The following is a 19214-nucleotide window of genomic DNA, read 5'->3' as shown; positions in this document are numbered from 1 at the left end:
TGCCTCAATAAAGAACTCCAGACATCCCGGTTTTGTACCGAGGTCCACCAATTCAATATCCCTAAAAGCTGTTTGGCCTCCCAACCTACGCCATCGCTTCATCTTAGGTAGGGTTTGCCTTGTCTTCTTTTTCTACCATAGATATTGCCCTTATAGACTTTCCGGGTGGGACATCCTCATCCATACGGATTAAATGACCCGCCCACCATAACCTATTGAGCCGGATTTTATCCACAACCGGACGGTCATTGTATCGCTCATAGATTTCGTCATTGTGTAGGCTACGGAATCGTCCATCCTCATGTAGGGGGCCAAAAATTCTTCGGAGGATTCTTGTCTCGAACGCGGTCAAGAGTTCGCAATTTTTCTTGCTAAGAACCCAAGTTTCCGATGAATATATGAGGACTGGCAAGATCATTGTCTTGTACAGTAAGAGCTTTGACCCTATGGTGAGACGTTTCGAGCGGAACAGTTTTTGTAAGCTGAAATAGGCTCTGTTGGCTGACAACAACCGTGCGCGGATTTCATCATTGTAGCTGTTATCGTTTGTGATTTTCGACCCTAGATAGGAGAAATTGTCAACGGTCTCAAAGTTGTATTCTCTTATCCTTATTCTTCTTCGTGTTTGACCAGTGCGGTTTGATGTTGTTGGTTGGCTCGTTTTCGGTGCTGAAATTGCCACCATATATTTTGTCTTGCCTTCATTGACGTGCAGCCTAAGATCTCGCCCTGATAGCCGCCTGCTCGATCTGGATGAAGGCAGTTTGTACGTCTCGGGTGGTTCTTCCCATGATGTCGATATCGTCAGCATAGGCCAGTAATTGGGTGGACTTGAAGAGGATCGTACCTCTTGCATTTACCTAAGCATCACGGGTCACTTTCTCGAGGGCCAGGTTAAAGAGGACGCATGATAGCGCATCCCCTTGCCGTAGACCGTTGTTGATGTCGAATGGTCTTGAGAGTGATCCTGCTGCTTTTATCTATAAACGCGGTTCTTTCACTGAACGGAAAACTTATTACTTTCATTTCTCGCACGGTCAGTATTACTGAGGAAAAATAAGGCAGCAAACGAACGTGGAATGTAGGCTATTGTATGAAAACTTCAAACTTTATGAAATTATTTATATGGTGATTTCACAGACAGCCAGATTTTATGTCGCCCCTTCGGAACGTGGCCGAAGACCTGTTTAGCACACGAGAAAAGAGTATTTTTGATGGCGGCCCAATACTCATCGATATGATCAGGCCCCTTATTCAGTATATTTGCCGTTCGATCAGCAAAATATCTCTCCCACTGTCGAGCGACAGCTATTTCATACAAACAGTCGATGTTGAACCTAAGGGATCAAGTGGCGGAGGCAACAGGTAAGCGAACGAAAGCGACCATCAGATGGTGATCCCTTTCGAGCCGATTTTTGCGTCTCTCTTGTTACGAATATCCAGCAGACAACTCCTAAATCTACTGCTGATCGCGAAATAGTCGATCTAATTGCTCGTACGGCGTCGGTCATTTGAAACCCAATTGACTTTATGGCAGGCTCTGTGCTCGAGCAATGTGTCACCAATAAAGAGGCGGTGGAAGTTGCAGAAATACATGAACCTCCCGACGCTACCCTCGAGGTCACCAAGACCGTGTTTCCCTATCACATGCCCGAGTGAGGCGTTGTCAAATCCCACCTTGGCATTCAGATCATCCATCACGATCACAATGTTACCTTTAGGAACCCTCCCATGAACTGCGTTTAATTACTCATAGAAAACATCCTTCTCCCATATATCAGAGGTGCTCAGAGGTGGCGGCGAGGAAGACGGGGCGGCAACCCTATCGGCCAAACCAAAACCAAGTGGCTGAGCAGAACCTCCATAGTGGTGGCACCGGGAGACGCTGTAATCACTTTGGTTTGCCGGCCGTGATTCAGTAGGCGAATGCTCCAAAGGCCTAATTAAGGCGATCAGACCCGAGTCTGCACGGGGACTCATCTGAAGTGGCAAATTGGTCACGAAACCTTACCAGGGGTATACTGGTACCATGGGAACCGGGAAGGCCCCTGGACTCACATACTTCGGGTGAACTCCTGTTGTGAGGACAGCTCGGTTATTTGCGGTTGGCCCCCCTAGTGGGAGTTTCATGGTGGTTGTGGTTATGCTCAAGCGAGAAGAGACCTTCGGGCCTCGACGTGGTGTTGCGTATCAACACGGGTGCCGTACTCCATAGTTCGGTCGAGATTTAGGTAATTCTTGCATCCACCAGTAGGAATGCTAAGCCGTGCACTTGGTATAGACTGGTACCGTTGTTGCTTGTCTCAGCGGGGCTCTGATTGTGGTCACAAAATCAATCCGTGTCTGAAGAGGACCGTAGGATTAAGTCTCACGACAGGTGCCTACGTAAAACACCATGGGCTTCCACTATATCGGAAAGCTCCTGTACCGAAATTTTGCAGTTAGAAGTCTCGCTTTGCAGTAGCCGTCAGAAGCAATCCGACACCGGATTCGCGGTTTTCCAGAGTACAAAAGCATATTGCCACAAGAGGGAGAGGAATACTCTCCAGAGTGCCACCACCTTGTGTGTGGGTATGTCTGTGTGTGATGGGGGGAGAAGCTACAACTTCTGAGCACTCAGGCCGTGTTGGCTCATTGTACTTGCCAGCCCCACTATTTTACTTCGCTTAGGCCCAAAATGTCTAGCTTATATCGGTGGAATTCCCACTCATGTTGGAGAAGGCGAGCATTCCATGGAACGTCGCTACCGTTATCAAGGAGCGTGCGCACATTCCAGAAACCAATCATAGTCCGTTTTCGATAGCCAAAGGGCGTTGCCGCGAGGTCAGTCCCTATCCGAGGCATTGTTAATGTTTCGGTAGCAAGCAAGGAAGGCTTTCAGTGTATTCTTAGGGTCAAACTTACGTTGCGGAAACACAAAACCCTTTATACCTGAAACGTCTAGCTCCTGGTTTCCCGATTTCCATTCTTTATCTTCAAAATAAAAGAAACCGCAAATCACTTTGTTATTTCATTTCTGAGAAATCAAAATGTTAAAGGCACTCTAGTAATTGCGCTCCGAGTGTGAAAAGGGCCCTTAAAAGAAATTAATTTACTGGGACATGTGCCACTTCTGATAAGATAAGCTTCCCCTTTGTAGTCTCTTCCGTATTTACAAATATTTGCAGTCATTTAAATCATTATCATGTTCAAAAGTCTCATCAATAAGAAGATTGGGATTGATAAACACCTTGGATTTGTTTATATCACTCACTTTGCCATTTACTCACCGCAAACCATTAAATTTCTATCATGAAGGTAACTTTCGCAAGTCATGGTAGGACAAAGTACAAAACCGTTGATTCAGTGTTGTTTTTCTGTATGTATGGGGCTCAACCGCATAATGCAGCGATCATTCGAATGGAGGCGGACCGCAAATAGATTTGCCGCTAGCAGACAATTACCGCTAGTTATCTCCTGGCCTTTCGGATAAATCTATTATCATCTCCGCGTATTTGCAGCCAAATGATCGCATTAGCAGTAGCTATCATTTTCGTGTTATATCTACTTAAAGTGCTCTACTCCAAATGGAAAGTGTTCAATTACATATTGAGTAACTTTTCTAGCCCCCCGAGGCACCCGGTTTTCGGAATTCTGCATTTGTTTCCATCGGACTCACCAGGTGGGTGTGCACTCCCTGGGCTGAAAGCACTAGTTCAAGGACTTGACTGATATTCTCAACCAATAAATTTATTTTAAAGGAATTTTCAGGACGTTCCAGGAATTGGTGAAAAACTATGGGAGGAATTTCGTCGTATCCAGACCAATATTTGATGCTTTAATTGCAATATCGGATCCAGCGGATATTGAAACCATTCTGTCGAACCCCAATACGAAGACTGCGAAAAAGGCTCGCTTATATGATACCCTAAAACCGTGGCTAGGTTCGTATAAAAAGGCTCTAATTATTGCATATGTTGTGTCTATTTCAAGCATTTGAATGAACATATGATGTACTCTGAATTAAAACAATTCATAGGCATTGTTGCGCGTTATAGTGGCAGTGGAATTATGTCATTTGAAATTTGATTTATTGCCATTCCTAAACATGTGTTTAATTTTGGTCAACATCTGCTCCTGGTACACCTGGTATACCATAACGTAATGACTAATCTTTTTATGCATTGTGTCAGGCCTTGTGATCTAGTAGAAAAGTCTTTTCGGCAAAGTTTCAATAGACGAATCTCTTGCCTTGATAGAAAAAGTCCTTATTTTTTTCGCTGTCTGACGTTTCTCCAAAATCCAAACTTCCATTAGTTTGCAACAAAATGTATGTCTGCGGTGCTTCTAGTGATTAAATTACAATTAAAGACGAGTTCCAGTATTTGCTAGTGTTTTTATTTAAAGTCGCATACATTGATATTTTGAGAACCATTTATTGGGGACAAACCTCTTAACCACTATATTCTTTCCATACTCATGATAAAGTTAAACAATTCACTATGATCAGCAATAAATATATATTACTTCGAACCGTGATACTTCGAACTTGGGTAATTCGAAATCGTAGATAGTCTGAAATGAGCGTCCAAGTAAGCGAAAGTCATCTAAAGGGACAGACAATTGCAAAAACCTAAAAAAGTGTCAAAATTGAACAAAAATCCGTCCGCAATTTATGCAGCTCGTGTCCTTTAATCCAATGTATGGGTTCAACGGACAGACAGACATTGACTCTATATTATTAATTTTGCTTTACTCAGAACAGTACAAAAATGCCTCGAAGCACGTGTGGAACCATCGAGATACAAGGCTCAGTCTCTCGTCTACTGTTTCAAACTTCCAGAAGGAAGGCATCTATCCTTAAACCATAATAATGGAGGACGCCGTTTTGTATTTAACATGAATTCTGCACGAGATCCTCAAATTAAAAATGGCAGTTCATGGAATTCATAGTTATCTTAATAATCAAAGAAAAAGATGAAACATAGGAGCATAATAAGTATGAAGGGTTGTGTAAGTTTCTTGTGTAAGAATAATTGAGTGCATAACTGTTCCATTTGTACGCAATATAAACATATACAGTTCGCATATCAGGCTAGTCATTTTAGTGTGGTATTCATACTCAGTGTCTTAAGTTGTAGTAAATTTACGCAAAAAAAAGAGAAATCTAACCTACTGTAACTTCATCGGTAATAGTGGTATCATGCTTTATATCATAGCCTATATTACTAAATTTGATGATTATAGACTGAACTTCAAGACGATTTCCTGCCAATTTGAAAGAAAACGAGGCAATACAACATCAATAACTTTATTTGGGTAGATAGCGTAATTTATTGGTATTTAAAAATGGGTCCGTGAAAGAAGTGATCATTTTGTAGCCCCCAAACTTAAAACTAACACCTGCATCGGAAATGCCAATCGAAACCTTTCATTTAATACCCTATGTGTCTATATTTGATAAAATAATGTCACCCCGCCCCCAGGAGGGAGGAGGATCTTTCTCTTTGCATGTGTCTAACCTTCCTAGTAAATTTATAATCCGAGAGAGTGCACGTGAGAGACAGACAGACAGGCAATAACAATTGGATTAAATAAAAATAATAAAACAAAGGACAAGCAACTAGAGGTCAAATCTCTGGCATGTTCCAGGGGGATCCGTTGAGTCCCCTTTGATTTTGTATGAACCCCATTTCATGGCTACTGAATGGTACTAGAGGACATGATTTTGCAACCAAATCTGTCCTACGTGCTAAGCGAACTTTCAATCCTCTGAGTGGGGCGAAGTCAGACCAGGAGTGGATCGTTGAATGGAAGTCGAACGCAAAGCACGTTAAACAGGTGAATTGCCTTTGGCAGCCATTTGTCGATTTGCATTTGCCGAAAAGGTGGATGGCCTGGTTGCCATATAGGATGGCCTGACTTATAAGAAGCTCACAATGAAAGGGCGGGTGTAGGGCGATCAGTGCAAAGTGTGTGGTTTGAAGTTAGAGACTCTAAGCGGTTGTACCTAGCATTCGTAAGGCGAGTCGTCATCATCCGATTCGTCGTAATCGTAGATAACGTAGATAACGTCATGTCCGTAATAGTTTTCGGATCTGGACCTATTGTCAAGTCCATAAAAATTCATGTCACATCTATCGTTATGGCTGTAAAAATTCTTGGTATTCCACCCGTCCTCACGTCTGACATTAGAATGTACTGTACCACTTTAGGCAAGCTGATGTTGAGATGCCTAATGCACTGTGTGTTCGGGTTCGAGTTCGAGTCTCGGAGCGCAGTCATTCGTTCTCGAACCAATCCTTCAACTCGTGAAACGATAAATGCGTCCGTCGCCCTTGCGTGCTGCGTGGAAGGATCAACCCAGCCCACAGGATGTTTCCCCGTGGCCTCATGCCACCGTCAGTGTTCGTTTTACGAATATGAATGTTCCATGCGCTTAGAGCAACCTATGGATGACATAATCGGCTTCCCAAACGCACTATTAGCAATACAATCAGGAATTTTGAAAGCAATTTTCCATTATTGGATAATACGCGACTAAATAGACCACATCGAACACGGAGTGAAGAAAACATAGCGGCGGAAACTGTGAAGAATCGATTTGTCGTCGTTCTCAACAGTTTGGCTTGTTGCATGCAACAACTTGGCGTATTTTACCTAAGGACCTTAGTGTAAAAGCATACAAAATTCAACTAAAGCAAGAATTGAAACCAACTGACCTTCAGAATCGTCACCATTTCAGTCATTGGGCTCTTGATAAGGTGGCAGAGAATCCATTGTTCTCTTAAACAATTTTGTTTTCCGATTAGGCCCATTTCTACCTTAATGATGAGCAACCCGAACGAGCTCAAGGGTTGCTATGAAATCCAGTCAAAACATCTGTTTCATGTGGCTTATGGGCCGGTGGAATAATCGGTCTATATTTTTACAAGCCTGTGAAACCATGGCTTCAATTTGAGAACGATTCGGTGAACAATTCATTTCACGCTTCAGGTCAGTGAATTGGTCTAGACTTTTTCCCCTGGGAATACGTAAAATCCATAATCTACATGGATAACCCGGCAATGATTGGGGTATTGCTGGTCAACATTACCCGAGTCATCGGACAAATGCCACTCAACATGCTGGAACGCATCATCGAAAGTTTCAACTTAAGAATGGGCCATTTCAACCGCAGTTACGGTCAACATTTAAAAGAAATTATCTTTAAAAATAATCAGGAATGGTTGTTTTGTATGACGATAAAGATTATCAAATTAAATCGATTTTTATCGCTGCTTTTAAGGTTTAAAATTGGTTTACTGTTTAGACAGACAAACCGTCTGTCTGTCTGTCCGTCACACACATTTTTCTCGGAGACGGTTATAGCGATTGACACCAAATTTGGTGGAAAGGTGGGAACTGTGAACGCTCACGCATACAGTGAATTACATCCTTTTACGTGGAATTTAAGGGGGGGGGGGGTCCCCATACATGCAAAAGGGGGGTGTAAAATTTTTTTTCATCAAATAAAGTCATATGGGGTATCAAATTAAAGGTCTCGATTAGTACTTTTCAAAGCCGATCTTAGTTTTGTCATTCATTGGAAGGGTAGGGAGTGCGGGGGGTTGAAAGTGATCACTTCTTTAAGGGGGCGATTCTCAGAAACTACCAAACCGAAAAATCTGAAAAAAATCAGGAGGCTGCCACTATATGGTGCCTGAGCTCCGAAATAGCTTCCACGCCGATATCTGTTTAAATCAAGTTAATAATAGTATATTACTACAATTTTTTGTAATTGGCTAGAAACCCCCCTTAAGTTCATCCTAGTACCATGAGATTTTGCAGTGATATAGGCTATAGTATAGAGCATGATCTTACCAAGTTTGGTGGAAATCGCACTATTACTTACAAAGTTACAATACCTCGAATTTGTTGCTTCTTTGAAAATTGAAGACTATCAATGTCAATATCACCCGAAAGTGGATACTCTCACATAATATATGGATATATTACGTGCTACGTACTAAGAAATACACAAAACCTTTCGTACCTGAAGCGTCCAGCTTCCGGTTTCCCGACTTGTTTATGTTTGATAAACGGAAACTCTAAGTGAATCACCCTACATTACCCCGTCAATGTTTCAATTTTTCTTTACTTTTGTTCCTCCCTTCAGACTGTTGGCTTGACATGAATTTGCCAATTGATATTCGCATCAAACCAAAACGACTATTTCGGAAATCCGAACCTCGGCGCCTCAAGTCTCAAAGGTTTTTGTGTAATTTTTATAGACATATTTAAATGGACATTTGTCTCATTTATGCCTAGCCATATTATGATATATTAGACTATTAATTTTAGTGCGACACTGATAATGCAACTTCCACCAAACTTAGTAGTAACATGCTGTACGAGTATATTATAATCTATATTACTGCAATTAATTATGTAATTTATTATTCAAGGTAATATACTACCATTAACTTTATTTGGGCAGATATCGGTATAGAGGATATTTCGAGGCCTACACTGCGAATAGTGGCGCTTGGCGATTTTTTTCAAATTTTTCAGTTAGGTAGCTTCTGGGTCCGTGAAAGAAATTATTACTTTTCAACCCCCACGTTTCCCCTCTGGGAAACAACACCCGCGCATTGAAGAAGGGGACAAGTAATCCCTACTAGCGACGGAGACGGTGTTACGTTTTACTTCTTTGAACTAAAATTGCCTATACCACTCACTGATGTATATACATATATGTACTCATCAAAATTAATTGAAGAGAACTCAATATTTCCTTTTTACTCCTTACACAAAAGCTTACGTGAATATACTTGTACATATGTACGTAAATTGAATGCCGCTGGTGCGAACTTAGATACACATTCCTCTTAATTAAATACTACTCGCTGGCAATATGGTCAACATTGCGCTCGCCCGAGATTATTACCCTTATTTGACTCGGGTACTCATTGACAGCTGAGTCGACTGGTATCCGACCTCAAATCACGATACAAATCCCACTGCCACCAGTGAAATTTGAACCGCGACCTTCCGTATGACAGCCTTGTACTCTAACCATTCACCTATCTGGACTACACTAATAGCATACATAAGATGAACACAAAACCTTTATAACCGAGGTGCCGAGCTTCCGGTATTCCGACCTGCCTTTCTTTGAATAGCTTTTGCTCCTTGCATATGGTGATAAAAGGAATTCACTTCGGTTTCGGATTGGTAATGACATTACTTCCTACTGAAGTCTTTCTCTTCGATAATGAGTTTTGTGCATTTGTGCAATTTTTCCTTAACTAACTGTTTATGGCCCTAAGATGATCCATTTAATACCATTTTTATTTTTGTTTCCCCCAGCTTCTTTCTTCCGTCTTCGCATCTACATCCTCCACATCATACATACTAAGTGAATTTCATTTGCAAGCTCCCCTCCCTATATATGAATTTAAAATCAACTTTTTTGTTCCACTATCGTACAGCTTTTCCAGCTCATTCATAACTTTATCTGTTATTGTTATTATTTATTGGTGAATGATCTCTGATAATCAGATGGAATCGATAATATATTTCTTAAAAAAATATACAGCCACCAACCTTTTCCGCGCAACTGATAAGGTGAATATCAGTCTGCCCCGATACGATCGTGTCAATTTCAGATTAACTATTATCTCAGCCAACACTGCGGGCTCTGTGTACTGTAAGCGTAGAAAGCATCAGGTTATCAGTTGCCATTAATACGTTGACTGGGACGATTAGAGTACATAAATAGCAAAAGCTTAACGTCCCAGTTTTACAATGATTCCAATTATATTACTAAATAAAGTCCAAATGATAAACCACCCAGAATCGTCACTTGACCGAATGGATCCGCTCTCGTAGAACATGTCGAAGAACGCCAGCGCTTCAGTTATAAAAGGTTTCTTGATTTTCTTTTGAAAGTAATGCTGCGTTTACTGCTGTTTTATACACAGATAGGTAGAAATCTTACTCTTCCGCTTACATGGAGAGTTGGCTCTTGAAAATACTCGGCCGGTAGTGACCTAGATAATGCACTTGCATTAAGCATAATTTAATAAACCTATAAAGCAAAAAACCTCGATATGCCTTTCCCAACCGCGAATCGAAGCTGTCATCCTCCGGCTCCGCAATATCAAAACAAGTCGGGGTACCAGAAGCTGGACGCCTCAATTATGAAAAGTTTTGTGTATTTCTTATCTAAAACTATTTGAGTGGACATTTATATATATTATATCAGACTATTCACTTTAGTGTGATACTGATATTCAGAGTCTTAGATTATAGTAATGTACAAAAACGCGATTTCCACCAAACTTGGAGGATAGGATTCCCTGGCCCTGTCGGCCAAATCAAAATCAAGTGACTGAGGAGAACCTCCATAGTGGTGGCACCGGGAGACGCTGTACTCACTTTGGCTTGCCGGCCGTGATGCAGTAGGTGAATACTCCAAAGGCCTAATCTGGGCGATCAGACCCGAGTCTGCACGGGGACTCATCTGGTGTGGCAAATTGGTCACGAAACCTCACCAGGGTACCATGAGAACCGGGATAGCTCCTGGACTCTCATTTAGGTAGGTCTTGCATCCACCAGTATGAATGCTAAGTCATGCATTTGGTATAGACTCGTACCGTTGTTGCTTGTCACATCGGGGCTCTGATTGTGGTCACAAAATCAATCCGTGTGCGTAGAGGACCGTGGGATTAAGTCTGCACGACAGGTACCCACGTAAAACACACAAGGACTCACTGTCCGTCTGTATGTCTGACACACGCGTTTTTCTCGGAGACGGTTGTAGCGATTGACACCAAATTTGGTGGAAAGGTGCGAACTGTGAACACTCACGCATACAGTGAGCTACATCCTTTTACGTCGAATTTATGGGGGTCCCCATACATGCAAAAGGGGTGTGTAATTTTCTTTCACCAAATATAGTCATGTGGAAATGAAAGGTCTCGATTAGTACTTTCCGAAACTGGTCTTAGTTTTGACATTTGTTGGAAAGGTGGGGAGTGCGGGGGGTCGAATCATTTTTTTAACGGACCAATTCTCAGAAACCGTCCAACCGCAAAATCTAAAAAAAAATTAAGAGGCTGCCACTATATGGTACCTAGGAATATCGATATCCCTTCAAATAAAGTTAATAATAGTAGTATTTTACTATTATTTTTATATTATTATTTTTTTTTAGTAATTGACTGCCTACCCCCCTTAAGTTCGTCTTAGTACCACCAAATTCTGTAGTAATATAATGTAATGTAGTGTATAATGTAGAGCATGATCCTTCCAAGTTTGGTGGATCGCACTATTATTAACAAAGTTACAATAGGTCAAAGTTTTCGTTTCTTTGCAAATTCAAGACTATGAATGTCAATATCACCGGAAAGTGGATACTCTCACATATGATATGCATATAGTACGTGTTACGTACTAATGGGAGCAGATGCACACTCAAATGTCTTTATATAAGAAATACACAAAACCTTTCATACCTAAAGCGTCCAGCTTCTGGTTTCCCAACTAATTTTTAGTAGGTTGCCACATCTGTAACCGACATTCCCTCCAAATTTCATTGGGGCAATAGTTATGAAAGTGACACTGCATTGAGTACTGGAGGCGAGACGTACATGTTCACAGTTTTCAGCAGAGGTAATAATAAAATCGAAGAGTATTTTTTGGGACACAATAAACACAGGGTTTAAAATGTTTTTCATTAATTGGATTAAGCACTGGCGTAGGTACGTTACAGTCGATTGAGATTATTTTCAAGCAAAGAACATTGATTTTGATGAATAATCTTGTAACTTGAAGTTTCTGGGTAGGTAGGTATTGGGAAGGAGACTGTCCATTCCATAATATTCTATTATTCTAGCCTGTTAGGACATACCTAGGTGTCCTGGAATTCTTCCGCAATATGGTGGGAACCATTGATGCATACTGCTCGATATTGGAGTTAACCTCTTCGCGAAAATGAAATACAACATTCATCGAGATTGGGTAAACTTAGTGATAAAATAATGATAAGGGTAATAAAATGATAGATAGGAAAATATATAAATATCAACCGGATGCATCGAAAATTCTTGTATTTCAAGACTCAAATAAAGCGCAATGATCCAAGGTTTCATTTAACACTTCCGGTTAGTGGAAATGGGAATAACCACCCATTAGCCGTAATAAACCGTATTCGACTGATAGTTAACAAAATAAATCGCAGTAACTACATACTAATCGGCGAATCACCACTATATTCTTCTTGCTCTTCGTATGTACTTTTTGTTACCCTAATAAAATAATTTAAACTATAAAATAAAACAAGGAGATTGCATTACATTCCATTCGCAACCTATTGTAGTTTGTTTAATTAACGATAATTTACACTAGTAAGGTCGTCTACCATGGAAGAAGGGTGAAAGAAACGGAAACCACTCTTTGGTCCGATAACAACAACGATTTGTGGATTTTGACAGTGTTTCCGGTGGCCCTAATTGTCTTCACTTGATAAACTACCCAAATTGTTGGGCATAAATGTGTAATAATCCTTCCTCCACGTATTATTCGCCAAAACATGAACATATGTTTTTTTTTTGTTTTGCTGCTGTGGCTGTTTTTTTAAACAAAACTTTATTTAAATCGTTTCACTGTCTGTCTGTCTGCCGAACGCACTTTTCTCAGAAACGGTGACCCGAAATTTGATAGAAAGAGTGGAACTGTGAACCCCCCACAGATGCAGTAAATAACATTTCCACACATTGAACTTAAAGGGGATACCCATACACGTCGAATACACACACAGTAAATGGAACTAGCAATATCTAAATATTCTTTCATAAAAAATCAGGAAAACCTTTCATACCTGATGCGCAGGGGCTCCCGGTTTCTGACTTCTAATAACTCTGCTCTGGTAATTGACAGTAGACACTAGACAAAGATGATCATTCTAACCATCTGAAGTATTCAATATAAGGGAAAGGAGTACCTTTTGATTAGTAGATTGATCACGATATCCGGGTAAACGAATTACTGGCCCCGCAAATGAAAAATTTCCAACAAAATCAGACTTCCCTAAGGATCTAGCACGTCAACTACATCTGCCAATTTGTTAAAATGTTTTTGATTTCTGCAATCCTTCTCTAGTGTTCAGTACCATGTGTTTTTGAGCTACCGTACTCAAGGGCATTTTATGATAGCGGATTCCATTATATCACATAGCAACGAATATAGCGGATCTAACACTGTCAATACATCAAGTTCAATGCCACCTTCGTCAGAAACAACGTTACCTCTAGGTTCTGCGGATAAGGCAAAATCGGGACGTCACTGATAACGAGAACAAACGGTATCGGTGGCGAAGTGCACGCCTGGTGAACTCGGATTTGGATTTCAAATCCCTTCAACGTATTACTTTGATGCGGCATGTGGCATTTTCCGCCATCACACATATATTGTATATTGCCCTGATAACCATCGCGTGCAACCTTTCAGGTACAGAGAGTGAAGATCTAAGCTCCACGCACTGCCTCACAATGATCCGGAAGGTGTTAATGTGGTTAGCAAAAGAGTACCCAGAACGGAAACTTGCCTACGCCCTGTCGATCCAGGAGTTGGAGTGTTCCTTGATGCGATGAAGGATAATTTTAGCTAACTGTTCGGTACAGCAGGAAGGACACAAATAGTACCCCAGTGGTTGCACTCAAAATGGGTGCCTTTCTTTGCAATCTTAATTAAGATTTTATTCCACTCATTAGAAAACAACTTAGACTACTAGAGTCTATCAATGAGTGGAAGTAACAAATCTGCAGATTCTGCTGGGAAAAGTTCTGGCACTTCTCACTATTGTACTATTCTTCAGCGAATCGAAAAATTTTCTTCGCAGATACTGCATTACTATGTCGTGTCCTGATTCCCAAAGATTAGTGATTACTTTACTGGCATACTTTGAATTTCAAATTTTTCACCATTCAATATAACCTACTTCCAGTTCTTCTTGTCTTTCTTGGACCCTTTGTAATCGCTTTGCTAAACCTCCTGATCTTGTTTCTTTTTTCAAAACCGCTTTTCCTCAAATACGTCATGTGTGACATCCACTAATATATGAATAGTTAGTTTTCGGTGACTTATTCCAAACCTAACATACAGAAAGTCATTTATAGTCCTGTTTTACGCGTTGGTTACGCATTGTTCCTTGATTATCCTCACAATATATATATATTGACAATATTGTTGAATAGACTAAGAAATTGACAATAAAATTAAACGAACGGGAAGCAACGTACATTAACCAAAAAAAAGAACCCAGCTAAAATCATCATAAACACTCGATATTAAGCTAAGCTTGAAAGGACACGTCCTATGAAAGAAGAAGGAGCTGAATACCAGATACAGACAGATCTCAGGATAATCAAGCAAGAAGGGTTACCAGCTGACCGTCTGCAACAAGATTTTAATTTATAAGCAGATCCTACGACCCATATTGTATAATCCAGCTCTGCGGCTCTGCCAAAGAATCGAACTTGAAGGTAATACAAACGTTCCAAAATAAAGTGTTTAGATATATAGTAGATGCTCCCTCGTTCATATCTGTATAGGGACCTGAAAGTACATTTGGTTGGTGAAGTAATCAAAGAGCAAGCAATTAAGTATAGCCGCCTACTACGAACACATGAAAATAACGATGTCCGAAAATTGACTGATATCTCTGAAGTTTTGCCCCTCTTAAAAAAACTTTATGGTCGTACGGAAGGTCGCGGTTCTAATTTCACTGGTGACAGTGGAATTTGTATAGTGACTTGACGTCGGATATCAGTCGGCTTAGCTGTAAATGAATACCTGAGTCAAATCAACAACTAAAACCACCCACTCCAGACGCCAAATTTTTTTCTTTCTTCCCGAACCAGCGGTTCATAGTTCACCTTCTTATCCACGTATTTCTGTGCAATGTTCCTATAATGGGGGATAGCTTGTTGTATGGTATATGGAGATCAGTTAGAACTTGCCAGCCCAAATATGTATTGTAAGTAGCACTATCAAGTTTTTCCTAGGGCTCATATCAGTAAATAGGACATGTTCCCGCGATCAACCCATGCATTTATGCAAGGTTTTGGCGAATCACCTTACATACAGCATGTTCGTGTATTGCACCGCTGCCATTACAGGGCAGTCAGAAATGAGATGGTTCAACATATCCAACGTCAAGCCATATATTCTGCACTGGACGCTCCTCGCCCATTATTATAAGCTTTTTGTAAACTGGAGTGGCGACCACTCCGTTCTGAATGACACCCATAAATAACTCCGAGTCAGCAAAGAGCTTCCCACCTTGCATTGCATTCGACTTCTATTAATCGACATGCTCTTAGTCTGATTTCACCCCACTTAGAGAGTTGAATTCATTGAAGTTAAGTGGAGTCAGCCAACAGTCTACCTTACAAACAGCTACATGCAAGGGACCCGCCTGCTTTTACTATAAAAATAAGTGCGTTGCGATTCGATTTAGCGGTGATGTCCCTGGCTCAGATGTCACGAGGCAGGTTCATCCGCTCCACGCCCTAGTTTGGATGATGCATTCGGAATTTGGACATAGTAGTCCATATCTGCTGCTGGACGTTTTTCAGATCCGAATGCATAAGCTAGTGAGGGGATAGCAAATATGTGCAATGCCTTTATTTTATTCTTTCCCTGAGAGATGGGATTTCAGTACCAGCTTTACACGTCGTAGGAATTTGGACTTAAGAGCACCCTTCAGATCACTAAGCCGAGCATGGGTTCCTTACAGAATGCCTAGGTACTTGTAGCAGTCTGTTTCGATAGTAGCTTGGATGTGCAGAACACCAATGTTATTTCCGGCATGCGACTCGTGATTATCTTTGTCAATGGCTGGAATTCGGAATTTGGCAAATATAAATTCCATCCGAATATTACAGCTAAATATATCTACTATTCGCAGCAGACTTCTAAGGTGGTCATGATTACCAGCATATAGCTTGATGTCATCCAAGTACATCAAGTGTATCAGCTCGCACTTAGCACGTACGCTATATTTGATTACAAAACCATGTCTTCTAGCATCATTCAGTAACCATGAAGAGGGGTTCAGTGCCATACAAAACCAAATGGGACACAATAAATTCCTCTGGAAGATGCTCCTTCGTATATGGATAGGCTCTGAAGTGCTAGTACCCTCAGATGAATGCACTGATAAAGTTGTAAGCCACCTTCCCATGACTCTGATCAGAAACCTTATTAGTTTCGAATCAATGCGATACAGACGTAACACATTGATTAGCCAAGTGTGCGTGACGCTTCATATGCCTTAGAGATTGGCTTGGCCTCCAGTTGCTTCTCCTACAACTATCGAGTCGATTATGAGTTGCTCTTTGCAACCCTTTGACCCAACTCGGCAGCCCTTCTGCTCCTCGGGCAGAATGTTGTTGGTCTCTATCTGCGCATTGACCCTTCCAGTAATAGCAGACGTTATGAATTTGAAGAGGTCCTTCTTAGGGATAAGGTAAGTAATACCCGCATTGTGAAAGTTCCTCGGGCCGACTATTAACCTGGTGAACTTTTTGTACCAGAAGTTCTGCCCCCGATCCAGGCTTGGGCCCCTCTAGTTCTTGAAGTGGTTTATGGCTCGTCGAACCTCCTCTTCGGTAGCATCCACTATATTCATGGCAAGCATAGTGGCATGAGGGGTACTTACTGAGCGGCTAACCCCCAAAGTCCACCAAAACATTTTTTGCTTCCGTTACCGAAAACTGCACTGTCTGAATGCCCCGTTGGAATTCATTGAGTGATCTGAAAAGCCCCACTGGTTTGCCGGATACGTTGCTTTCTCAACACGTCTGGAATGACCTTCGCCATACCGTAGCATTCGACAGAAAGTTTCTGCTGGTCTGTGCAGAATTTTAACTACGGATGTCGCACTGGGGATGGTATAGTTCCTTCAAACGCCCGCACTTCATTCTTCACCTGCCTGCTGGCATTTCCAGTGTTGATTTGAGTCAATCTAGGAATGTACTGCCTTAATGATACACACCGACATTCCAGACGCTTGATACCACATGACCATATTCTAAGAAAACAAATTTTCCACCCCTTTTGCGTGTAGCCAAAAGACTTCATAGGCTAAATATTTCCATCAAATTTCGTACCAATAGCTTCAGTCTGCACGCCACAGCTGATGGCAAACCCTTGACAAATGATGACATCCGCGAAGAAGTAGATACTTTCATGTTTGAAGGACATGACACCACAGCTTCGGGCATTGGGTTCACACTATACTTACTATCGCGCCATCCAGATATCCAAGATAAGGTTTATGAAGAGCTGAAGGATATTTTCGGAGACGGATATGAAGCGGAGATAACGAGCAAAAAGTTAAACGAATTGGTATACCTGGAAATGGTCATAAAGGAAAGCTTACGAATGTTGCCACCTGTCCCTAGCATAGGGAGGCAATTGATGATATGTAGGCGGTGTTACGGTTCCAGCCGGTATCAACCTTTCTCTTCAAATCTATGGTATGCATCATGATCCACGCAACTTTCCGGATCCCGAGAATTTCGACCCAGAACGTTTCAACACTTCTGGCACACAGAATAAACGCACTTTCGCGTATATTCCGTTTAGTGCGGGTGGTCGTAATTGTATTGGCCAAAAGTTCGCAATGCTTGATCTGAAGGCGTGCATAGCAAAAGTAATAATGCATTTTAGATTATTGCCCGGCCCGGAAATAATTTTACAAGGCGACCTTATTTTGAAATCATCAAATGAAATACGAGTTGGGCTCGAAGAGAGAGAATGAACCCTTGTATGTCTATTTATTATTATTTGAAAAAAAGCATTCTTAACTTCATACTAAATTTTCAGTCTCTTTACCAAATTATCGATATTTAGTTATGTATGGAGTTTCATCTCTCTATATTGAACGAGATTCATTTTATTTTACCCTGAATTATGCCATTTTCAGGTAAATTTTACTTTTAATAAAACTATTTTCGAATTCCCAAATAATGGATCCTTGGAAGGGTTTCATTTGAAACCTGGTTTTTGTGTGATTACCAGCGTGTACGGGCTAGTAGTTCCAGAGTCCCACAGATTCCGTCCAGAAACCCTCTGACTTTTCAAGAAAGCATGAGTCGGCAGAGTCACGGATGCTTTTAATATTGTGGCAGTAATCCAGTCAGGACCGCTTCCTGGCAGTCTTAATGGCCGATTTGTAACTCTTCAGGTAGTTCTTGTATGTTTCTGCAACAGATGTTGAAGTTTTCTCAGGTTAGCTACCGGAGATTCGACACATTTTCGTTGCATGAATGATTTTTTCAGGGCCCCGACCTTTGACTTCAATTCATCTGTTGTGCTAATGTTACCGCTGTGAGCATCAGAGAGTTTGTCTTTCATTGCTGGCCGAACTCCCTCCAATTGATCCTCCTGGGTTCTTTAAAAGAGTGAAAGACCTCTGCAACGAAAGTTAAACTGACAAATATTCAACTGTGATTCGAGAAGGAGCTCTGATCAAACACCCTTCAGCTCTCCACATTGAAAATCCCACTGTCGGTTAGTAGAGTGAAATCAGACACCTCCTCCTAACCGTAAAAATTCTCCGATCTAGGAAAATAGAAGACTAGTGTACTGTTCGTCATACGTCTGCTTGCGTAGGAGGAATGTGGGCCCCGTCAGATGCTCAATCTTCATTTCCTCCAAGAGTTAGTTCACCGGATTTGCCTCTTAAGTCTGCAATATCCTCTTTGATCACCACACTGGCGATTAGGAAATCCACTGATTAGGCACTAACCTTTATGAACGCGTATCTTCGCCAACCAGAGGAGAGCAACCATCTTCTGAGAATCTTATCATATACGACGATTTGAGCTTCCCGCCATCCTAGGCATGGCTGATCTTAGTGACGCATGATTCGAAAAACTCCCTGGAGAAATGGTTCTCGCATGCTATTATATGGTACCCCATTCGCGGAGTAGGACTCGAACGGACTTCTTTGCTGGCTTCGGACAGCTGGCATTCTTGTCAGTCCTCGTTTGTTGGAGACTCCGACGATTTGGAGTAAGGAATACCGTGGTAATCGCTATGGCTAGTTCTACGGCTGCGGTTTCTAGGCTAGAAATCACTAGTCTATAGGCCATCTCGCTTAGGAAGCTCCTGCTGTTGATTCTAATGCAGCATTGCTACAGCTGGTACCGGCTGTACTGTCTTTGACGGTTTCTGCCTCA

At 41.4% G+C, this 19214-nt stretch overlaps 1 protein-coding gene and 1 pseudogene across 1 annotated transcript; both read left to right on the top strand.

Moving 5' to 3' along the window:
- The first annotated feature begins 3444 nt into the window (after window positions 1-3444).
- Window positions 3445-4342, top strand: LOC119656507. The gene is made up of 2 exons (XM_038062845.1): window positions 3445-3661; window positions 3741-4342. Exons 1-2 carry the CDS (start codon window positions 3505-3507, stop codon window positions 3977-3979), a joined length of 396 nt encoding a protein of 131 aa, XP_037918773.1. The 5' UTR covers window positions 3445-3504; the 3' UTR covers window positions 3980-4342.
- Window positions 4343-16463: 12121 nt separating this feature from the next.
- LOC119658168 lies at window positions 16464-17791 on the top strand (annotated as a pseudogene).
- The last annotated feature ends 1423 nt before the right edge of the window (window positions 17792-19214 follow it).

The sequence above is a fragment of the Hermetia illucens genome, chromosome 5 (genome assembly GCF_905115235.1).
Source record: "Hermetia illucens chromosome 5, iHerIll2.2.curated.20191125, whole genome shotgun sequence".
Classification (NCBI taxonomy): Eukaryota; Metazoa; Arthropoda; class Insecta; order Diptera; family Stratiomyidae; genus Hermetia; species Hermetia illucens.
Note: the sequence above shows the minus strand (reverse complement) of the source record. Positions and strands in the feature narration are given on the sequence as shown.